The sequence below is a fragment of the Diabrotica virgifera genome, chromosome 7, assembly GCF_917563875.1.
Source record: "Diabrotica virgifera virgifera chromosome 7, PGI_DIABVI_V3a".
In the NCBI taxonomy this organism is placed as follows: Eukaryota; Metazoa; Arthropoda; class Insecta; order Coleoptera; family Chrysomelidae; genus Diabrotica; species Diabrotica virgifera.
The window spans coordinates 146,863,978-146,888,109 of NC_065449.1; the positions used below are offsets into that span (position 1 = coordinate 146,863,978).

A 24,132-nucleotide genomic window follows, 5' to 3' on the forward strand; every position below is an offset into this window, starting at 1 on the left:
TATAAAAAAACAAAAAAATAATGGATTCATGAAATCTATAGACCTAGTAAAACCAAGTGGAAGCTCACGAAAAATATGTTATTGTTCGTGAAATTCCAAATCGAATATTTCAACGTAAAATACCCAAAAAATTAAGCTCTTTTCAAGAAAAACTCATTAAAACTTTTTCAACTTATTTAAAAACAGCTTTATATTTTTATATTTTTTATAACGGTTCCTAGTTCCTGTATTCACCGTTTAAAAGTGCTTATTTTAGAAAGCGTAGTAGTTAAAAGGGCTTGAACGAGTCACTAGTCACAAGTGTATGCAAACTTTGAACTGCCATATCTTAACCAATGTTTGTCTTGCAGAAAAACAAATACTACCAATTATTATAAAACTAAATCATACTCTTTGTAATAATTTTTACTCTTTGAGATTGTTCGTATCACTAATACTTTTTAAGTTTAATAACGATTAATTTCGTTTGAGGTGCTAAAAGGGGGGCGATTTTCACGATTTTTTTAACAAAACCAAAAGGGCCATGTTTTTACCAAAAAAAAGGGCAACTTTATTTTGAACGTAACTCGCTTAGTTTTGATGCTCGAAACTTTTATAAAAATAAAATTAAAGCTGTTATTAAACACTTAAAAAAAAGATTTTTAAGAGTTTTTCCCGAAAAGTACTTGATTTTTTGGTTTTTTCACGTTGACATATTCGATTTCGAATTTGACGAATGAGAACGTATTTTACATGAGCTCCAACTTTCCTTTTATTAGGTCTCTAGACTTCAGTAAATACACGATTTTTTTGGTTTTTCATAAATAACCTACATTTTTGATAAGAATATTTTTTTCGATAAAATACTTAGTTTTTGTGTTATATATATTTCATATATATCGTTATTCATATTTCGATATAGAACAAAAGTTGCTTATAATGAGTCAATTAATATATTTCTGGAGTTATTTTAAACGTTTACTTGTTCCCAAAAAGGGATGACTTTTACCCTACAAGCCAAAGCAACCAACGGCACAAGTGCAACTTTGAAGTGGAGACTACATAAAACCTAAGGCTAAGGCCAGACAAGCGATAATTTAAGCCGTAAACAGAGGATAGGACAAATTTCTCGCGCTTCATTTTACTGCTCTTACGGCGCAGTAAATTATCGCTTGTCTCGCCTTAGCGAGCGGCTCCACGAGCGACAAATTTACGTTAGCAGTAGCAGTAAAATGAAGCGTGATAAATGAAACCAACATCGATAATACTGGGTGGCTTCAAGGAGCTGTAAGTTGTCGCTTAAGATCGGGAAAAGGGGCGTCGTCAAGGTCATGTCGCAGACGGATAGGTCCAGGGGGTAAATCTACCAGTTTATACCTAAATTTTGTATAGGGATGGTCACTTCTAAAAGTTCCTTTTGTTGTAAGATTAACACGTGCGGTGCTATGCACGCTGTATGCGTAGCTGTTGTGGAGCCATGATTTTACAGATGTGCTGCCGCTACTGCTAGCGTCAATTTGTCACTCGTGGAGCCGTTCGTTTAGCTAAAGTCTAGAAGTAAATTACGGCGTGTCGCGAGATGTAAATACACTGTTTTGGTCGTTGTTGTGGCTGGATGAGCTACAAAATTTTGGACCCAGATCCATTCGTTTGCGACAAGACACCGAAGATGGGCGCGTTCGATGTTGCTGCGCGATATTTTACAGCTCAGTCTGGCCATCCACTACTCTCACCGTGGGACCCATTTTTTCCCCTTCATTTTACTGCTCTTACGGTGCCGTAAATTATCGCCGGTCTGGCCTAACTCTAGGGCTACACAGGCTATAATTTACGGCGCCGTAAGAGCAGTAAACCGGACGAGGAATTGGTTAACTAACCAATTGTAGATGAAATAGGAGTTAGTCAACCAATGCTTCGTCAGGTCTACTGCTCTTACGGTGCCGTAAATTATCGCCCGTACGTGTGGCTTTTCGCTTACTAGGGATGGCGATTGTTGACAAAAACATCGGTTTTCGGTTATACCGCTTTTTTTACCTACAGTTTAACCTGGCGGTTATAACCGATCAAAAAAACCGGTTATTCCAAAAACCGGTGTTAAGTTTTTTTAGTCATAGTCAATACCAAATAAGTTACATTTACATTGCGCTTTAGTTTGCGATGCTACATTCGAATCGATATCAGTCCATATCAGTATAGAAATCCGTCACCAGTGTTGTAAAATCGGTTTCAGTCAGCTTAAAGTTTCTCATTTATGCACGGGCAAGAAAATTTTTTCCCATTTTTTCTCTAAATTCAGTATTTTTTCCACTTATCCGGTTTTTTACCGGTTATTACTTTAAAAAGAAAAAACCGGTTATAACCGGGACAAAAAACAACCGGAAAAACCGATTATTGCAAAGGAAAAAACCGGTTTTAGGTTATAACCAGTAGGTTTTTCCCATCCCTAGCCTAAATCAAATTTTCATGCAATTCGGTGGTGATCCTGAAAATTACACTCCAAAACGGATAGGACTCCATTACTGGCCAAGAAACGCAAAAATACGTTCAATCCCCTAAGAGGGACGGAACGAGAATTAGAGTATCTGATTCCTGAATTAATCATACTATTTCCAATGTTTACTTTTTCATCTAGAATGTTTCTAGGATTCATGGTATTGTTATGTTTCACAATAGGTATTGCTTCCAATAATTGCCGGTATTCTAAATTATTTTAAATGTAAATTGCACTCCTAGACTTTTTAAAATTTGCAAATTTCCTTTGATTTTTTTCTCTCCAACGTATTCCTCTAGTTCCTTAAATTTATTTGTTTCTTGTTCTTTTACACTACTCTAATTGTTCTAAATTTTTAGTGGTAAAGAAATCAATTTATTCAAGAGTTTCTTTTAAAACAGTTTAAATTTATTTAATTAGTTTAATCCTTAAATTTAATTTGTTTCTATGTGAATTTTTGTTAAATAAATTGATACTTTCGTCCTTTAAACTTTTCGGATTGTATCGATTTTGCCATTAACCTTTATATTTATAATAGTTTCTTCATTCTTTTCTTTTTTTCTTTCCGAATATTTTAGTAACATTTTGCAATCAAATGCTGTTTTAATCTCCTCATAAAAAGCGAACGAAATGCATTTTTTTTTCAGTTAGGGAATATAATTATAGCGTATTATAAAACTCGTATTATAAAACTTCGTGAATACTTCCTTAATTAAAAGCTATAAAATAAACATTTAAGGAAGCAAAGGTAAGACTTATTTTAAACTTCTAACTAAAATTCCTATACAAAAGAAGTTTAACTGCATTCCGACGATATCTCTAATAGCGTTGGATCTACTCCTTCCATTACAGGCTTAAGCCGGTATTACCTCCATTTTACTGTATTAATTATGTGGATTTTATAACAAGAAATACATAAATATACACAAAGCGAAGTTAACATGTACCTTAATGTTCTAGAATATTGAAGCTAAAAATTAATACTCGTACTAGAAAATCCAAAAGACTATGCAGCTGTAAAAAAACAGAAATATAGGTTAGAATAAAGGAACAAATGATAGAGTACAAGATATGGTCAATTTTGTATAACATCACATAGAGTACGGTGTATCTCAAATACAAAATATCTCAAATAGGTACATACTGAAATTCAACAAACTAGGTACAGAAGGAACTATAAATTTACTGAAGTCATATAAATAGTGGAGTTTTTACTTACGTAAAAAATCAGCCAAGATAGAACTTTTTATAATTTCATGAAGACATGTATAATAAACAACATATCAAAAAGTTCTGTTCCAAAAGTGGGTGCTTCACTATTTATTAAACAAGTGATCTGCGCGAAATAAGTTGTTTTTTTAAATACCCTACGAAAATATAAATTTTAGAAAAAAACTGACTTCATTGAAAAATTTGAAAAATTCAGAAAATTGTACACAAAAAAAACCATATTATACAAAGAGTTTTCTAAAATTATATCTACAGCTTCTATAACATTGTATTTATAACGGTCAAGTCATCCCCCTCACAAACATTGGCGCAATGTATTGCATCGCATCGTTCAGCGGAGAACGCGGTTCAGTTAATTAACATATTTTTTTCTTCTGCTTCTTCTTTTATATAGGCAGTGCTGCCTGTTTTTTGTCAACGGTGCCTTTCATTCTGCTCCTAATTTGTCATTCCATTTTTTACTTGAGCGTCCTATACTACTCCTGCCTAACGGTGACTTGTCCGTGCCTATTCTTACTATCCTTGACTTAGACATCCTCATTCCACTCTTCTTTTCTGTTCTTTATCTAGGTATTTATATTGTCTACCCCACATATTCGTCTGATTTCCTCACTTCTTACTCTATCCTAGTCATTTTCCAGCAACCCTTCTTAAGATCTTCATTTCGTTGGTCTCCAGATGTCTTCGTGTTTTGCTTGTATCTGGTCTTGTTTCGTCCGTGTAAGTCATAACTGGCCTAATAACTGACATATATCGGGCCTTTGTTTCCAATCTTAGGTGCTTGTTTTTCCAAATTGTGTCGTTTAATTATTTGGTCTTTTACCTCTTCTTCGATATTGTTGTCGGCTGATAGATTAATTCCCAGGTATTTGAAAGTTACTACTTGTTGTATAATTTGATTGTCTAACTCCAAATTGCATCTTATTGGTTCTTTGGCAATTACTAAGCTTTTTGTTTTTTGGGCTGATAATTTCATATTCTTTTCTTTTGCAGTAATGTTGAACTCGTGCAGTAATCTTTGTAGGTCATCTTCGCACTCTGCTACTAACACGGTGTCATCAGCGTAACAGAGTATTTTTATCTCTTTATCGCCCATTTTGTACCCTCTTTTTTTCTTCACTTGTTTTATTATTGCATCCAACATTATGTTAAACAGTAGAGGGCTTAGTAAATCTCCTTGCCTGACTCCTGTGTTTGTTTCTATGGGTTCTGTTCACTGGCGAAGCGTCCATGTAACCACTGTTACCATTGGTAGCAGTTAAAAATCTTGCAAATAAATATGTATTTTATGACGATGAATAATTCCATTTACCTATATTTTTACCAATAGAAATATATTATTATATTATGTATTAATGGTACCTAATTCAGTAAATAGCCAGACACACGAAAATATTGGCGAGTTTATGTGACTCAGTTGCACTTTATTATATTCTGTTACCAGTCTCATTTGTGGTGACAATGAATGGTTATCTCGCTGTCGCTCGGGCGGCTCGGGACCGGCAAGTGTCTGAAAATTTTGAAGTAGCGACGGGCGTAAGCGCGCTGTATATATCAGTAGGGCTGTTACCAGATTTAAATTTGCTAACAGTACCTATAATAAAAAGTGTGCGTGCAGTTCACCATGGATGAGTGTCGCTGCGTAATCGATCAACTACTTGAAAAGTAATTCTGATTGAAAAATAAAATGAGATTATTGAAAATGAAAGACCTATTTTAAACAATTTAAAAAAGGAATTTAAAAAATTAGCTCGATATTTTAAATTTAGTTGGTACAGTGAAAATCCTTGGTTATGTGGTTGCAAGAAAAATAGACTGTATTGTTGGCCATGTCTTCTGGTTTTTACAGAAAAAGGGGTGGACCAGGTTCACGATTTAAATAATTTTAGAGTTTTAAAAAAGAGACATGAATTTTCTCCGTTACCTACATGTAAGATGTATACCCAATTTGATTCATTTTGGCAAAACAAGAAACAAAAGTTCTCTTAACCAAGCATTTAAAGCAAATATTGTTAAACATAATGAGTTTGTTAAAAAAATAGATAGGTACTCGTATATCCTTAGCTCACTTATAATAGATATGTACCGTATATTTTTTGGCTGAACAAGAATTAGCGTTTCGTGGTCATTTTGAGGGCGGCGGCTCTGACATTCGAGGCAGTTACAGGGAATTGTTAACATTAATTGCCAAAAAAGATCAAAAATTTTGCCAACATCTAGAAACATCAACTGTTTTTTCGAGAGTTTCAAGTGATATACAAAATGATATTATTGAAGCTATATACATTTAGCCATATCTTCATTTTTTTTTAAATAAGATTTTTTGCATCTGGTTTTGGTAACACTTTAGAAAAAGTCACGCGTCGCCACTGGTTCTGTTATTATTCCATTGACTTTCATTTCTATTTTATTTCTTACATATATGTTTTCTATCAGTTTTATAATATCCAGTGGTAAATTTTTGACATATAGTAGGTATATCACATCTTTTAATTGGATTATATCAAAGGCTTTCTCTAGGTCTATGAAACAGAAAAAGGCTGGTTTGTTATATTTATGACATGACAGATTTCTCCGCTATTTGCCTTATCACAAAAACTGCATCGTTACATGATCTTCCACTTTTTCCACAACTCCTTATTGTTCATCCGATATATCGGATATCGGACATATTTTTTTAACTAAGTAATTGATCAAACTAAATTTTATAAATTGGAAATGAAAAGCTATCTTATAGGTATAAAAGCTATCTTATAGTTATAATACAAACAAACAAATTATGCACATAATTACAGTGTGGGTGGAAAGTGTTACATGAATTTTGTTTAAAAATGATTTAAATGTGTTAATAATACAATTTTACCTAAAAAATTCTCAGATTTGCACAACTTACTTTTTAAACATCGTACTAAACGAGTTTCGGTCTACCCGTTGTCCCTTAATTCTATCCCGCTCAAACGTAGGGGAGACCGGGGCAAAACGAGGCTCGGGGCAGAACGGGAAATGCATCGGTGTGCATAACTTACAGTTTCCATAATATCGGCAATAGCGCCATTCGAACGAACAAGGGTTGACTCACTTCAGTCATTAGAAAGAAACTTTTATTCACGTAGTGTGCTTCTTTACAGACATAAAATCCGTTTTCTTTTGTTTTGTTAAAAATTTTGGTGATATTTATAGAAGTGCTACAAAATGAGTAAGCAAGTTTTATCACGTTTTTCATTCAAATATGATAGATATATTACTGAATTTTAATATTGCGTGCTGCGAACCGTTTTATAGCTTTTAAGTTAAAAATTACTAATTTTATTTGAAATGATGTCTGTTGGGGCAAAGCGGTCGAGGCTAGACGGGATATTATCCATCTTGCCTCTCTCCTAAAGTGCCACTATTTTACAGCATTAAAACTCTGTAAGAAGAATCTGACGAAAACTGAAACTAATACAAAAAATAAAAGAAAACTAAAGAAGAAAACGACATGGACACTGACTCATCAGAAGATGATGAAGGTTGTGGTTGCATCTGCTGTGGATACTTATATTTGCAGTCATTTGAAGGATGGGTAGTGTGTAGTGTCTGCCATGGATGGGCTCATAATTTCTGCGCATACGTTGAGGATGAAGACGAAGGTGCTCATATTTTGTGAACTCTGTCAGCTTGACTAAAATACATTCCCATTTTGCCCCTTAGTATTTCCCATTTTGCCCCGTAACCGGGGCAAAACGGGAATTTCGCACTGATAAGTTAAGTTCTTTATAACCAAATAACTATGCAATTTGGATTATAAATAAAGTCATTTCTATGAAGCTTAATAGCAAGTGATCCTGTCAGACTTTGTTATTTTTTAATACACAGTTTAGCTTTCTTTCTATGATTTTTTCTTTCTTAACTATACCGTTCTGCCCCGGTCTCCCCTACTTAATTATTAAAATTGTTGTATAAAAGTAAAAAAATTTAAAATGGACGTTATCTGTGATGGTCATGATATATTTTTATAAGTTTACCTTTTAAAAATTCATGTTAAATTAGTGTAAAAATATAATATTCTCGTACTTCTTTTTATATGCTACCTATATTGAATAAAACTGTGCCTATATTGAATAAAACTATGAAGTGCCATATTATTTGCTTAATGGTATCTAAACCACAAGTACCTATGTATTCGGTAGTTGTCTAGAGATAAAATCCAAAATATTCCGCAAATAAACAAAATTATAAAAATATTTTAATATTTATACAAGATATAACTTCCGTATGTGATAATACTAAAAATGTAGTAATGAAACAAAGACTTACTCACAATCATTTAATTATACTTTGACGACCGGTTTCAATCTCTACATTATTCAAATCATCTTCAGGTCGGCGTTACAAGTAGTTAAATGCTACAATTAAAGAAAACCAGAGTTAGAACATTGTCTGGTTGCACAAATGTTAATAGAAAGCTAACTTCGAAAACATTTTTTGAAATAGAGGTTTGCAACTGTTGACATTTCAGAAAAGCGATACATACAAATGCACACTTATGAGCAACTGATACTCACAAGCATGCATAAGTAAATGGATGCATGCAGTTTATGAATATTTGTTGAAAAAGTTAAAAAATAATAATAAAAAATAAAAAAATTTTAAATTTTTTTTTTAAATTGAATAACTAATTAAAACATTAATCAAATAAATATGCTTCCAAAATTCAAAAAAAATATAATAATAGATAGTAGTATTACTCTGATCTACTTACATGCCGTTACAAGGGATGCGCTGCCACTTAGTTGGTTGGACGTATTAACATGTTAACAACTAAGTGGCAGCGCATCCCTTGTAACGGCATGTAAGTAGATCAGAGCAATACTACTATCTATTATTATATTTTTTTTGAATTTTGGAAGCATATTTATTTGATTAATGTTTTAATTAGTTATTCAATTTTTAAAAAAAAATTTAAAAATTTTTTATTTTTTATTATTATTTTTTAACTTTTTCAACAAATATTCATAAACTGCATGCATCCATTTACTTATGCATGCTTGTGAGTATCTGTTGCTCATAAGTGTGCATTTGTATGTATCGCTTTTCTGAAATGTCAACAGTTGCAAACCTCTATTTCAAAAAATGTTTTCGAAGTTAGCTTTCTATTAACATTTGTGCAACCAGACAATGTTCTAACTCTGGTTTTCTTTAATTGTAGCATTTAACTACTTGTAACGCCGACCTGAAGATGATCTGAATAATGTAGAGATCGAAACCGGTCGTCAAAGTATAATTAAATGATTGTGAGTAAGTCTTTGTTTCATTACTACATTTAATATGGACTCACATATGCAACCCATTCAATATTTAAAATACTAAAACTTTATGAATGTTCTGTTTTAGTAGGCAATTCAGTAGACAATAAACTCTAACCATCATACAAGAAAATATTTGAAATTATTATCTAGCTCTCTGTTTTACGATAAAATTCGGAAAAAACCGATATTTTTAACTTCAGAACTATTTAATTCTCCTCCTTCTTCTTTAGCTGCCGTATCCGTATTCAGACGTTGGCCGTCAACATGTTTACATTGGTTTCCTGAAGCCCTTCTCTATCGGCTACTGCTGGAAATAAATCTTCTACTCTGGATCCACCCCATTGTGTAATATTACGTAGCCATAAAAGTCTTTTTACCAATCTATCTCTTTCCCTGCACTTTTCCTTGTTTTATAAGGCGAAGTAGATGGTAGTTAGGGCCTTTAATTATATCGCACACCTAGTTCAATAGTGCCACAAGTGCAAAACACAATATTCTCGAGAAATGAGCAAAACGTTCTGTAGCAAACGCGTTATTCCCTGTAAATAAATTATTTTGAGAATAACTGGCTTCAAAATTACAATTTAGGTAGCAAATTATACACTTATTCGCTGGATCTTATTACAATTTATTAAAATTGTGAAGAAAGTCATTTATAAAGCGATACCTAGGAGATACGGCGGCAATATAATGAAAAAATCAATTGATTTTTGCAGTTGTGGCCGTATTGAACGTATTGAATAATTACATCGGTTGAATTGTGGCAGTGTATATTATCGCCACATCTCCCAGTTATGGCCATATTGCATTTTCAAAACCTCCAAAAACCCTACAGTGAAATACCGAACTAACTTACTTTATACTTATCCAAAACAATAATTTAGTTCAGGCTGTATTTCATAAGATGGGGCATTTTATAGGCAATATTTTACAGCCTTAACACAAAATTCGAATTTTTTGCAGTTGTGGCACAATAATTGAACTAGGTGTGCGATATGTCCGAAGTGTTCTGTTTTTTTTTTCTTGTTATGATGTTTGTAAATAGAGTTCATCATTTTAAGGAAATATTCATTGAAAATATGCAAAACCCACGATATATTTACAATCTGTCGATAGCACCCCAATTCGAATGCTTCTAATTGGTTTAACATTGTGATTTTTTTACGTCCATGTGTCACAACCACACAATAGAATGGACCACACATACCATTTCAGGACCGTCTTGCGAATATGCATCGACAGGTTTCTGTTACTTAAAACTGGTCTCCAGGTCATAAAATAACTACGTGGTATTTCGATCCTAGTTATTATCTCTCCACCAGAGTCACAATTTATATTTAACCAACTGCTAAGGTATTTAAAATGTTTTACATGTTCTATTTCCTCTCCATTAAGAGAAAGCAGACCTTGATCAAAGGGTCGGCGTAGCTCAGACGGTAGGATGTCTGACTCGCATGCTGGTAGGCCGGAGTTAGAAACCCAGTGCCGGCAAGAATAGCTAGACATTTTTTAAAAATATCTATAGGCCCCAGGTCGACACAGCCTGAATAAAATGAGTACCTTGGGTAAAACCAGGGGTAAAAATAGACGGTTGAAGCGTAGCACTGGCCCTGTTACCCTCCTTGTATACCGTAGGGCCTAGATATAGCAGATTCATCATCATCATCAGTAGCTCGACAACCCTTTTTGGGTCCTGGCTTGTTCTAAGATTTTCAGCCATTCTGTTCTGTTCCTTGCTTTGTTCTTCCAGTGGGTAATCTCAAGTGTTTTAAGATCTTGTTCCACTTGTTCCATGTATCTAAGTTTGGGTCATCCCTTTGACCTTCTCCCTACTGGTGTTTGCTTCATTATGTGTTTTGGTGTTTCGGTCTCCAACATTCGTTCAACATGGCCCATCCAGCGCAGACGTCCGATCTTTATGAATGTTATGACGTCGGGTTCGTTGTATGCTTCGTATAATTCAAAATTATATATTCTGCGCCATACGTCATTTTCTTTCACCCCCTTATATATGTGTCTAAGCATTTTTCGTTCAAACGTACCTAATAAGTTCTCATCGCTTTTCGTCAGTGTCCATGTATCTGATCCATATATAAGGACCGGTTTTATCAGGGTTTTGTATATTTTGCATTTGGTTTTTCTCGTGATGTTGTTAGATCTTAGATGTTTAATGAGTACATTATATGTTTTATTAGCAATATGTATTCTTCTCTCAACTTCTTCGCTGACATTGTTATTTGCGGTAACTAGTGAACCTAGATATGTAAAATTTTTTACGCTTTCGATGTTATAGTCTCCTATTGTCAGATTCTGTAGGTTTCTTTGGCCTGTCGATTTGCTGGCCTTCATGTATTTGGTTTTTATTTCATTAATATTTAGGCCACTGTTTTGTGCCGCTCTTTCTATAGCATTAAATGCTTCTATCATTTCTTTTTTGCTGCTAGCTATGATATCAACATCATCTGCAAATGCCAATATTTGTACACTTTTTGTTATTATTGTTCCTCTGGTGTTGACTTTTGACTCTCTAATTATTTTCTCTAATGTGATGTTGAATAGAATACAGGATAGGGCATCTTCTTGTCGTAGGCCCGTTCTAACATGGTTTGTATCTGTTAGTGCGTTTTGAATTCGAACCCTGCTTTGTACTTTAAGTGTTTCTTTTACTATATCAATGAGATGAGTTGGAATATTAAACTCTATCAGGGCGTTGATCAGAAATTCTCGATGGATACTATCATAGGCACTCTCAAAGTCAATAAAGAGATGATGTGTTTCTATATTAAATTCACTAGTCTTTTCCAAGATTTGTCTCTAAACGAAGATCTGATCTATTGTGGACTTCTGCCTGCGGAAACCACATTGATATCCCCCAACTATTTGTTGGGGGATATTGACAGTATTTGACAGTATTTTATATGCCACAGTCAGTAGCGTTATTGCCCGGTAGTTGTTACATTGAAGCTGATCTCCCTTTTTATGTAGTGGACTGATTACTCCGGTATTCCAGTCTTGTGGCAGTTGTTTATTATTCCATATGTTCACTATAAGTTCGTGTATCGCATGCAATAGGGAGTCTCCGCCTTTTTTTATTAATTTTGCGCTAAAGTTGTCCAATCCAGGTGACTTGTTGTTTTTCAGTCTGGTAACTGCTTCTTGCATTTCAGCTACTGAATGGGGGGTTGTTTCTCTGGTATCCGTTTGATCCAGTATAATTTCATCGTATAGTGAAACTCCGTTTTGTTCAAACTTCTCTTTAAAGAATTCAGTCCATCTTTGCAGTATTTCACTCTGTTGAGTTATTATATCTCCTTCTTTGTCTCCGCACATCATTGTTCTTGGTTTAAATTCTGTTCTGCTTTTGTTAAATTTTTGGTAGAATTTTCTGGTTTCTGTTGGTTTATTTAATTCTTCAATTTCTTGGATTTCTTTTTCTTTATGTTCTCTTTTCTTTCTGCGGTGTATTTTCTTCTCTTCCCTCCTTAGCATTATATATTCCTCATCTGCCTGTCTTGTTCTATGTCGTTGTTGTAGTCGTTGATATGCATTATCTTTTCTCTCTGTTATGTTACGACAGTCTTCATCGAACCACTTCCCTTCAGTTGGTTTGACCTTTTTTTGTAGACCCAAGGTCTCTTTGGCAGCGTCTTGTATGATGTTTTTATACGCTTCCCATTCTCTGTTTATATCCTCGTGCTTTTGTCTGTTTTTTAGCCTTCCTTTTATATATTCTTTGTATTTGGCCCTTTTGCTCTGGTCTGCTAAGTTTTTTATTTCATATTTTTTAATTTTGGATCCCTTTTCTTTTTTAATGTTTGAGATTCTGGCTTTTATTCTACTTTCCACTAGGTAGTGATCTGAGTCTGCATTTGCCCTTCGTCTGCTGCATGCGTTTATTACGTCTAAGTGATGTCTAAGAGCCAATAATAACATGATCGATCATGTTTACTGTAATCCCTTCTGGAGATCTCCACGTTCCCTTATGAATATTTTTTCGCTGGAAGCATGTGCTGCCAATGACCATGTTAAGGAAAGTTGCTAGATTTATTAGTGCTTACCTATCGTTGGTAGGTATTGTGGCTCTTTTCCTATTTTTGCGTTGAGATCACCATAAATCCTCCCTAAAGACTTCATTAGAGTACAGATTAAAAAGACTAGGGGACAAAATACATCCCTATCGTACGACACGTTTGATCTGTAGTTTCTCAGCACGACGGTTTCTAATTTGGGCTACTTAGTTGTAATATAAGTATTCACCAGTCTTATATTGTAGTGGTTAAGTCCTGCTGCCAGCAAGCAATCGAAAAATGTATCGTATTGTACTCGGTCAAATGCTTTCTGTCGATTTCGTTCCTTTGGAACTCACAACTTGTTTTATGAGAACACGCATAAAAAAAGTGCCGCTCTAGTTCCTGGACCTTTTCTAAATCCACATTGCTTATTATCCATTCTACTTGTTGTTCTGAAGTATGTAAGTAAGTAAGTACTTTTTGATCTTGTGGCATTTTTGTAATCAACTATTCTTAATAGGAAATAAGCCAAAATTTAACTAAAAAAATGATTTTATTAACGTTTCGACGTCCACGGCACATGTCATTGTCAAAATACAAAATATTAATAAATGAAACAAAAATATTGTTGCTTAGTAAAAAATTCTTCTAATATACTATATAATCTCCAACACGAGAATTAAAAAAAAACGATAAAATTCTTTACAAAAGGTATATTTGTTAAAATCCCTAAAAAGGGGCTACATCACAGAACAGAACTAGTTTTCGATCGGATGACCGATCATTATCAGTGTTTACGAGAATCTAACATGCTAACCACCAAAATAAAAAATGTGGGAAAAATCCCTTTACAATTGATCCGTCATAGAAACATAGATGAAAGATGTGAAATTAAACATGGATGTTTAAAATATCCAATGTTTTATGCTCTAGGTACCATTGAGCTCGAGTTTGACTTGTTCACATCATGGCTATATGGTAGCAAGTGACTACAACAAATATACCGTTTATAAAGGATTTTATCGTTTTTGTAATATATAATATACAGCCAGCTACAGGAAAACTTTTTCCTCGTGGATTTTACGAGAACTTTACTGTCATCGTTGCATGTGGTTTTCTTTTTAAAGACAGATCACATGTTATGATTTTTTTGTGACGGATATTCTTGAGTTGGGGTTGATTTCATGTAATCGAATGAACAATCTTTCAGTAAAGTCGTCCCAGGAACGCAACTCATAAATATTGACAATGTCATTTTAAAGTCTTCTACTTTAAAATGTATAATATATGTCTGAATTGCCGATATAAATGAGTCAGATTAAATTAAATTATTCAAACAACATTTTTGTTTAATTTATTAATATTTTGTATTTTGACAACGACGTCCGATGTGGACTTCGAAACGGTATTAAAATCATTTTTTTATTTAAATTGTGGCTCATTTCCCATTTAGAATAGTTGACCCATTCTACTATCGCACAAAAGGAATACTCTGTTTTGTATAATTCTTAAAAGTATCTTCAGTGTGTGACTTATTAAATTGATTAGTCTAAATTCGCTGCATTTGGTGACTGGTGAGCCTGCTTTTCTTTGGTAATGTTCTAAACAATGACTCCAACCAAACATCTGGTATTTTTCCGTCGTTGTAAATTTTGTTAAAGAAAGTGGTCAAGTAGTAATGTTTCCCTCTTCCAACAATTTAAATAGCTCAGCAGGGATTTGATCTGCTACAGGTGTTACAGGTGCTGTATTATTTTTTGGGTTGCTGGATTGTTTTTCTGCCTTCCGATTTCAGTATACAGGACGTCTATTTAACTGCTTGTCAAAGGTAGTATGTGTAGCATTTTGTCGAGAAGTATCGTCAAAAAGGTCACGGATGTATATTATTTGCACGGTCATTATTTGCATTGTTTTTCGTGATCACAAATTCTTCCGGAATTGCAAAATCGAAAGATTTTTAGTTTTTTAATTCTTTTTTTAATAATTTGCTGTAAAACGAAATTAAGAGATGTTTTGTATTTCAGTTCATTCAGATACCGCCCTTACGTGCATTTCACTTTCGTTAGAGATCCTCAGAGAGTGCATATATGACGACTACCTCTCAATGAGAGTAAAACGTGAATCGTGCGTTTAATGGGTTAACCCATTTAGCGCCAACGGTGCGAAAACGCACCATTTTTTTGTAGACTTTTTTTTTGGCAATTCGTTAATTTTTTTTTAATCTTTGTATTTTTTAAGCAACCAGAAGATATAAGTGTAACTAAATTTAATTTTGTTTAATTTCCAAACTCATGTTTTCATCACAAAAATATTTTCTAAATGTCCGACATTTTCAATCCTTCGACACAACTTTATTTTTACTTTAGTCATTTTATTGGCATAACACTTTTGTGGTGAAATAAATTAAAACATTATTTTTTTAACCTGTTTGTACATCAATTTAAAAATAAAAATAAAAAATTCTTGAGTCATCAAATCTCGTGTTTGAAAATAATGGTTCGATAACGAACCATTGGCGGAAGTCGACTTATAATCCTGCCTGACCAGGAATTTCAAGCCGACCCACAGGCAGTAATTTGGGACATTTTTATGAGTAAAAGCACGTATCCACTATGCTTGCGCTCTGAGCTCCTGCAACTGCTCCACATAGTGGATGCGTTTGCCGCTCCCGGACGGTGCAATTGTGAGCACTCTGCCTCGGCGCTCCAATCTGTGGTGGTTTATATGTAAGGGTGCGCATACCCTATCGATTGGAGCAGTTGCTGGAAGCGCGGAGCGCAAGAGGTTCGTGAACATAGTGGATGGTTGGCGCTCTCGGACCGTGCAACAGTGTGCGCTCCGCCTCAACGGTCCAATAGGTGGCGGTTTATATTTAGAGGAGCGGATGCCGTCTCGATGAGAGCCGTTGCAGGGAGTACGGAGCGCAAGATGTTTGTGAACATAGTGGATGGTTGACGCTCCAACACCGGCTGGTTATGCCGGTTGGCGCACCGTGCAACAGTGCCCGCTCCGCCCCGGCGGTCCAATAGGTGGCGGTTTATATGTAGAGGAACGCATGCCGTATCGATGGGACCAGTTGCAGGGAGCGCGGAGTGCAAGAGGTTTGTAAACATAGTGAATGGTTGGCGCTCCCAGACCGTGCAACAGTGCGCGCTCTGCCTCGGCGTTCCAATTGGTGTTGGTTTATATGTAGAGGAGCACATACCGTATCGATTGGAGCAGTTCACATAGTGACGCTCCCGTATTGTGCAACAGTGCGCGCTCCGCCTTGATGGTCCAATGTTACGAACATAGTGGGTACGTACTTTTAGAATGACGGGTATTGTGGTATTAGTCCATCTGGTGAGACCGCTCCCGTCTGGAAAAATTTCTGATTCGATTTCTTTGTGGATTCCTATCCAAAAATATCCCCTTTAAACAAATATGAAGAGTGCCGGGCGGAATTTTTGGGCAGAAATTGTTTAAACAATTTTTTTAAACAAATACAAAAGATCACGTTTTTTTGCTCTAAAATATATAGGTTTTTTGGGTCATTCTAAACAAGAAACGCATCTTGTAATTTTTGAAAAAAATTGATAGTTTTTGAGTTATAAGCGATTTAAAATCTGAAAAATGCGAAAATACGCATTTTCGAGACTTAGAAACTCATATTTAAATTAGTATTTTTGAGGTTACCATATACTTAAATTGAAGTTTAAACATTCAGCTTCAAGACTCTGAAGAATGATCACGTCTAACCTTAATTTAAATCGTTGTTTTTTAATTGTTAAATATGCATGTCCATCCGATTTTTTTGCCGGTGCGGCGAGCTCTATTTAAAAAATCTCCTATTTCCCTCAGAAAAATATTTTTTCTAGATTCTTTGGGATATTCTAAATAAAAAAAGTTTCTTGACATTTTTCTCAAGTTAATAGTTTTAAAGTTATAAGCGATTTAAAAACCGAAAATATGTTTTTTGGTCATTTTTCGCATTTTAAATCGTTTTTAACTTTAAAACTATTAACTTTTGAGAAAAATGTCAAGAAACTTATTTTATTTAGAATATCCCAAAAAATCTAGAAAAAATATTTTTCGGTGGAAAATAGGAGATTTTTGAAATAGAGCGCGCCGCACCCGCAAAAAAATCGGATAAACATGCATATTTAACAATTAAAAAACAACGGTATAAATTAAAGTTAGACGCGATAACTCTTCAGAATCTTGAAGCTGAATATTTAACCTTCAAATTAAGTATCTCACAACCTCAAAAATACTAATTTAAATATGAGTTTTTAAGCCTCGAAAATGCGTATTTTTGCATTTTTCAGATTTTAAATCGCTTATAACTCAAAAACTATCAATTTTTTAGAAAAATTACAAGATACCTTTCTTGTTTAGAATGACCCAAAAAATCTAAAAATATATATTTTAGAGCAAGAAAACGTGATCTTTTGTATTTGTTTAAAAAAATTGTTTAAACAATTTCTGCCCAAAAATTCCGCCCGGCACCCTTCAGATTTGTTTAAAGGGGACATTTTTGAATAGGAATCCACAAAGAAACCGAATCAGAAATTTTTTTCAGGCGGGAGCGGTCTCACCACATGGACTATATTCAGTTTTGTTATAATCTAGGGCTGAAGTTGGGGGGCTAGGGTTATAATCTAGGGCTAGCTTATATAGATAAGGCAGGTTGTGTAGTGTTGTAGACAATATGTCGATTTGTCGAATTTATGCAACTGGCATAATGAGAGATACAGGATTGAAAAGTGTAAACTGGAAACATCTAAAATAATTTATAAAAAAGATAGAGGGCCGTTCGACTTCGTTTTGGACAAAGAAGCTGAAGAAGGTGTAGGCAATGTTCTAACCATACTATTTTTGTTTATCAAAAATGCCAGGTCCATTTACACTCTAAATGTTTTGAGACTTTTCACAAAAGAATAAAATTGTTTTTTTTTTATTTTTATTTTTATAGCTCAATTCCGCCAAAGGTTGCAAAACGAACCATTTTGTTGTTGTGACACCTGCCATTATCAAAGTGTAAAACAATTTTTTTACGATTGTTTATATTTATTTTACTCTAGTTAATCAAATATATTACATATTTTTGCAGTATTTCTTTGCTTGGCGCTTAATGGGTTAAGGGCGTTTACGACGATCTCTGGATGAACTGAAATATAAGACGTCTCTTAATTTTGTTTTACAGCGAATTATTTTGTATTAGTTTTACTCCTAGCTGAGTATTAGGACAAAGTTTTTCGTGGGAATTTGGCCATGATGAATAGATAGCAGGTACTGATGTGCAGTTTTTAGACCGTCTTCTTTTATTTATCATTCGGTTGATTCGCAAGTAATAGAAACCACGAATAGGCATAACCAGAAACTTAGTCCCATTAGAGTGGTATCATTAAAGGTTTTATTTTTTCGGAACTAAAACTTCGAATGGTTCTTTTTTAATTTAATATATTTTTTAGGTCCCCGAACGCATCCGAGCCATGAACTCTAGCATAAAACTTCTTCTGATTGTTCGAGAGCCGGTTACCAGAGCTATCTCGGACTATACTCAACTCCGGGCAAACGCGGCCACAGCATCTCCATCCTTACCGAACCAACCACCGAAGTCGTTCGAGCAGCTGGCGCTCTTCGCGAACGGATCCATCAATGAATCCTACAGACCTTTGACGATTTCCATCTACCACAACTACATTCACAGATGGCTGGAGGCGTTTTCCAGAGACCAATTGCTCATCGTCAACGGAGATTTGTTGATTGAAGATCCCGTGAGCCAGATTCAGAAGATAGAAAGATTTTTGGGACTAGAACCGAGGATAGGCACGCATAATTTTTATTTTAATGAGACAAAGGGATTTTATTGTCTAAGAAATGAAACTTCTGACAGGTATGTAGAAATTACACTAATACACTGCGATATATATTCCTTAACGTATAGGGTCCATATTTGTTATACAAGTTCTACGGAAGTTGTTTCTTCTTTGTATAAGAAGAAATCCCATATCCGAATTATCTGACGGATTATTAAGATATTTTTCCACATTCCCTAAGTTTTATTAACCGTCGTGGACTCTTATTGACTATCTTCAATGATAGAGATTTGTCTATCTATGCACATTTCAGATTCTTCGTATGGTTTACTGTTTATTGTCGATACTTTTAGCCTCCTTGCGTTTACTTTATATAACAGTACAGTCCAAATATAAAAAATGTGTATAACAGGTTCGAAAAATAAAACAATGATTATATAATTTCTAGTAAAGAATTAAATATACGGAATTAAAGAATACGGACTAAGCACAGAGCCTTGGTGCAATCCTACTTTCACATGAAATTTATCAGTCTCTCCCACACCTGTCCTAACACTAGTCGTTACTCAACAATCATATACATATCCCTCACAATCTTTACATATTCACCAGGGACTCCTTTCTTATTGAGTGCCCACCACAGAATCTCTCGAGGAACTCTATCATATGCTTTCTCAAGATCAATGAATACATATGAGCGTTTGTTTCTTTACTCCTATATTTTTCCATCAACTGTCTTATAATGAAAACTGCATCTGTTGTTGACCTGCCCTGCATAAATCCAAATTGATTCTCGGATATTTCGGTCTCTTCACGTATCCGTCTATCAATTACTCTTTCCCACATTTTCATGGTGTGGCTAAGCAGTTTTATAGCCCTGTAGTTTGTACATTGTTGTATATCTCCCTTGTTTCTGTAAACAGGTACCAGTATACCGCTTCTCCATTCGTCTGGCATTTGTCCAACTTCCATAATTCTGCCTTGTCCAGTCCAAAACCTGCCTTGAACCCTTTTTTATCTTTTTCATTTTACTCAGTTTTTGAGTATTTAGAAACTGTCTTTCGGTCCTTTTCCTAGACGAAGAGAAGGTAAATGCGTGGCCTAAGTGTCCTCTATTTGCTTTCTCCTATTTTCGTCGTCTCTACGTGATTATATATTGTAAAATCCGGAGATATGGGATGCAGCCAGAAAGCCGTTTATTAACGAAAAGTCTTAGATTTAAAATATTGTTTATTATATTTTTATTTCAATTATTCTAATTGTTTAAAAACTAGTAAACTTTGTATCTGGGGCTTTTCGTTGTTTTCCTCGTAATACGAGAGATGTCGCTAGATTGCGTCTCAAAAGGTGGGTTCATTGCATCGCGATGGTTTGCCTTAAAAGAGGCAGAATGTTTATATTCCCTTCAGAGTTGTGACTGCATAAACTTCACTGATGATGCATAAGGATGCTGAAATAGTTGCTATATGGAGATGGTAGTCCAACTCTGAATCGAATATAAACAAAACCTGCCTTGAACCCTTTTTTATCTTTTTCATTTTACTCAGTTTTTGAGTATTTAGAAACTGTCTTTCGGTCCTTTTCCTAGACGAAGAGAAGGTAAATGCGTGGCCTAAGTGTCCTCTATTTGCTTTCTCCTATTTTCGTCGTCTCTACGTGATTATATATTGTAAAATCCGGAGATATGGGATGCAGCCAGAAAGCAGTTTATTAACGAAAAGTATTAGATTTAAAATATTGTTTATTATATTTTTATTTCAATTATTCTAATTGTTTAAAAAGTAGTAAACTTTGTATCTGGGACTTTTCGTTGTTTTCCTCGTAATACGAGAGATGTCGCTAGATTGCGTCTCAAAAGGTGGGTTCATTGCATCGCGATGGTTTGCCTTAAAAGAGGCAGAATGTTTATATTCCCTTCAGAGTTGTGACTGCATAAACTTCACTGATGATGCGTAAGGATGCTGAAATATTTGCTATATGGAGATGGTAGTCCAACTCTGAATCGAATATAAACAAAACCTGCCTTGAACCCTTTTTTATCTTTTCCATAATTCTATTAAATAGGCCTGCTAGCCACCTTGTTCCTGTCTCTCTCAATGCTCTCCATACTTCCCCAGGAATATCATCTGGTCCTACCGCATTTCCTTTCTTTATTTTTTAAAGCGCTTGAGTCACTTCCTCGTTTGTTATTTTGGTGACGATTGCTGCTACTGTCTCCGTTGACTCTACAGGCTGTCTGTAAAATTCTTCATTTAATAAGCTGTCAAAGTACTTTCTCCATCTCTTTTTGACATCCCCTTCGTGAACTAGTATTTTATTATTTTCATCTCAGATACATCTAATCTGATTAAAATCTTTTGCTTTCTTTGCTCCCTGTTTGGCTATTTTATATATCTTCCTTTTGCCTTCCCTGGTATCAAGTTGATCGTATAGGTCTGAATACGCATCTGCTTTGGCTTTTGCTACTGCTACTTTCGCTTCCTTTTTCGCCACCATATAGTTTTGAAGATCTGTGTCGGATCTGGTTTCTTGCCACTTTTTATATAATTTTCTCTTCTCTTTTATTTTTCCTTGTACTTCGTTTGACCACCACCAAGTCTCTTTATCCTCAAACTTTTTTCCTGACGTTTTCCCAAGTATTTCAATAGCAATATCTCTAATACTACTGGCAATTTTTCTTCAAATTGTATTAGGGCTTCCTTTCATGTTCCAACATATTTTTTCTACTATGCTTCTCCTGAATATACCTTCTTTCTCATCTTTTAGCATCCACCACTTGATTTTTTGTGGTCCTCTCCGGTATTTTTGTTTAGTAGACATCACTTATTCAAGTGATTACTAAAATTCTTAAGACCTCTGACAAATTACCACGCTGTCGACCATTAAGAAATAAAAAGTGCGTTAAACCATAAAATTATACAATGTATATTTACTATTAATTAATAGTAATAGATAGTTACTAATATTAATTAATATGTAAATAGGTATACCTTGTATTTATCTATTAACGGTATTTATATTAGGTGAGGTTAGGAGTTGTCAGGGATAAGTTGTCGGGGCTCTGCGAACGCACTTAGAGTAACACTTACTTATGACTTCCTTAATGAACCTAATAATTAAATGTTTCAGATGTCTAAGGGAAACTAAGGGAAGAAAACACCCAAGAGTCGACCCCGAGGTCATATCAAGACTTAGAAAATACTTTGGGGAACATAATCAGAAATTCTACGAACTGATTGGTGAAGACCTTGGATGGCCTGAAGAATAATGTTTCTTCTATCTTTAGATTAGTTAAATTCATTAAATCAATTTCGAAGGTAAATATTTAAAACAAGTACTTTATTTCTTTGGTTTTTTTATTAACAAACTTGTAAAAAATATTTTTGACCGTGTGAAAAATGGGATTTTTGAAAAAAAGTTTATGGATGTAAGGTTTTTAATATTAAGTTTTAATCATTTACCTTCTTTGTGTTTTTGATTTAAGGCATATATTAGCCGGGTGTCGGTCTTTTTATTATTTGAATGTTTTTCATTAACTACAGAAATGCAAAACGGAATTATAAGAATGTAGGTAAATACAACAAAAATGGAATGCGTGTTAAAAAGATATACACTGTGGGCCGAAATAAAGGAGTACATTTTTTCGGTTGAAAATAACATTTTTGTTTTTTGACAAATAACATGTCCTCAACATGACAGCAAATTTGGAAGGAAAAATAACGTACAGTGTCGGACTTATAAAAAAATGTATGTAACAGTGCATTTGAGCTCGTTGCAAATGAAAACTGTCTTAGCTAAAATTGAACTGATATGCTCTTTCGGTAGGATAGCTATCCACAACACTTCAATAAAAAGGAAAGTTTTCAAAATTACCGGATTCGAAAAATATAATTTTTTTAATAAATTAGGAAAATACAAAATTTTAACAAATAACACATTTATGAAAACAGTTTAATAATTTTAAAACTTAGACTAAAACATTATGAATGTGACCACCATTATTGTTTATCAGTTCTTGAAGTCGTCTGCGCCATAAATTGATAGCCCCATTTATTACAACCTGTTCAGAATTGTTCCAAACAAACTGCATTCTTTCTTTGAGCTGTTCGATGGTTTCAAATTGTTGTCAATTCAATTAAAAGATGCTCTATAGGAATTTCTCTCTTAAATTGTACGTCAGAATACACCCTATTAATTTAGGTATTTTTAGCAGGCCGTAAATAAAACATTTTTTCATCTGAACACCATATTTCTCTAATGTCTTTACAAGAGCGGAATCTTCTTAGTAGCAAATTACATCTTTCCAGTCGTTTTTCTCTTACATTGGCAGTAAGTCTTTGACAGTAAACGTTTTTAAATACTTTAAGATGGCAATCTTCTTTAATGATTCTTCGAACTGATGTGCGGGAAATCCTAGTTTCTTTTGCGATTTTCCTTGTTCCAACAGATTGGCCAGGTTGCAAATTTCCTAAAACAACCCTTATCTAGCAATATTTTCTTCAGTTCTTCAGCTTTACTTCCTCCCTCTTCCACTTTTATGTTCAATAGACCCATGGGTTTCCCTTAGATGTCTTAAGAACTTTCCTATTGTTCCAATATGCCAATTTTTCTCAGGAAATGCATTTACAATTTTTCTTGCACCATAATTATATTTTTCACGGTAATATTTAATTAATATTCTGTCTACTTTGTTTAAAAGTGGCATTATGAACTGGTCACTTTACTTATTTAATTATAAATGTCAAACAAATTCCATGACAACCTAACTTACATACTAAGTAAATTGACATATTTGAGCGTTTGAGAAATTCTTAAGACATTTAACACTAATTACTGCTAATATGAGGCAAAAACGATGGAAAAGATGTAATTTAGTGTTAAGAGGGTTTTCATTCTGGTGAACATATTAGAAAAGTATTCGAATAGGATTTCCTAATTTAAATAAAAAGTGATATTTTACAAATTCGGGATTTTTAAAAATTTTATGGCGAAGGCGTGTTCTGAACGTTATTTAAATAAATAAATGATATTTTGCGAATCCGGTAATTTTGAAAAATTTACTTTTTACTAAAGTGTTCTGGATAGTTAACCTGCCAAAAGAGCATATCAGTTCAATTTTAGCTAAGGCAGTTTTCATTTGCAACGAGCTCAAATGCACCATTATATAAATTTTTTATAAGTCCGACCATGTACGTTCTTTTTGCTTCCAAATTTGCAGTCATGTTTAGGACATATTAGGCTATTAGCTCTGCAAAAAGAAATTAAATCGCAAAAAGAACAAAAAAGTTATTTTCAACTAAAAACTGTACTCCTTTATTTCGGCCCACAGTGTA

At 34.2% G+C, this 24,132-nt stretch overlaps 1 protein-coding gene across 1 annotated transcript in view; it reads left to right on the forward strand.

Annotated features, from left to right (window-relative positions):
• The window catches only part of LOC114340687 (heparan sulfate glucosamine 3-O-sulfotransferase 1), a 208,393-nt gene extending 185,821 nt beyond the window's left edge, over window positions 1–22,572 (forward strand). The window contains exons 5-6 of the mRNA XM_050656395.1: window positions 18,452–18,876; window positions 21,929–22,572. Of these exons, the coding sequence (XP_050512352.1) occupies window positions 18,452–18,876; window positions 21,929–22,067 (564 nt within the window). The 3' untranslated portion in view covers window positions 22,068–22,572. The remainder of the gene's footprint in view (window positions 1–18,451; window positions 18,877–21,928) is intronic.
• The last annotated feature ends 1,560 nt before the right edge of the window (window positions 22,573–24,132 follow it).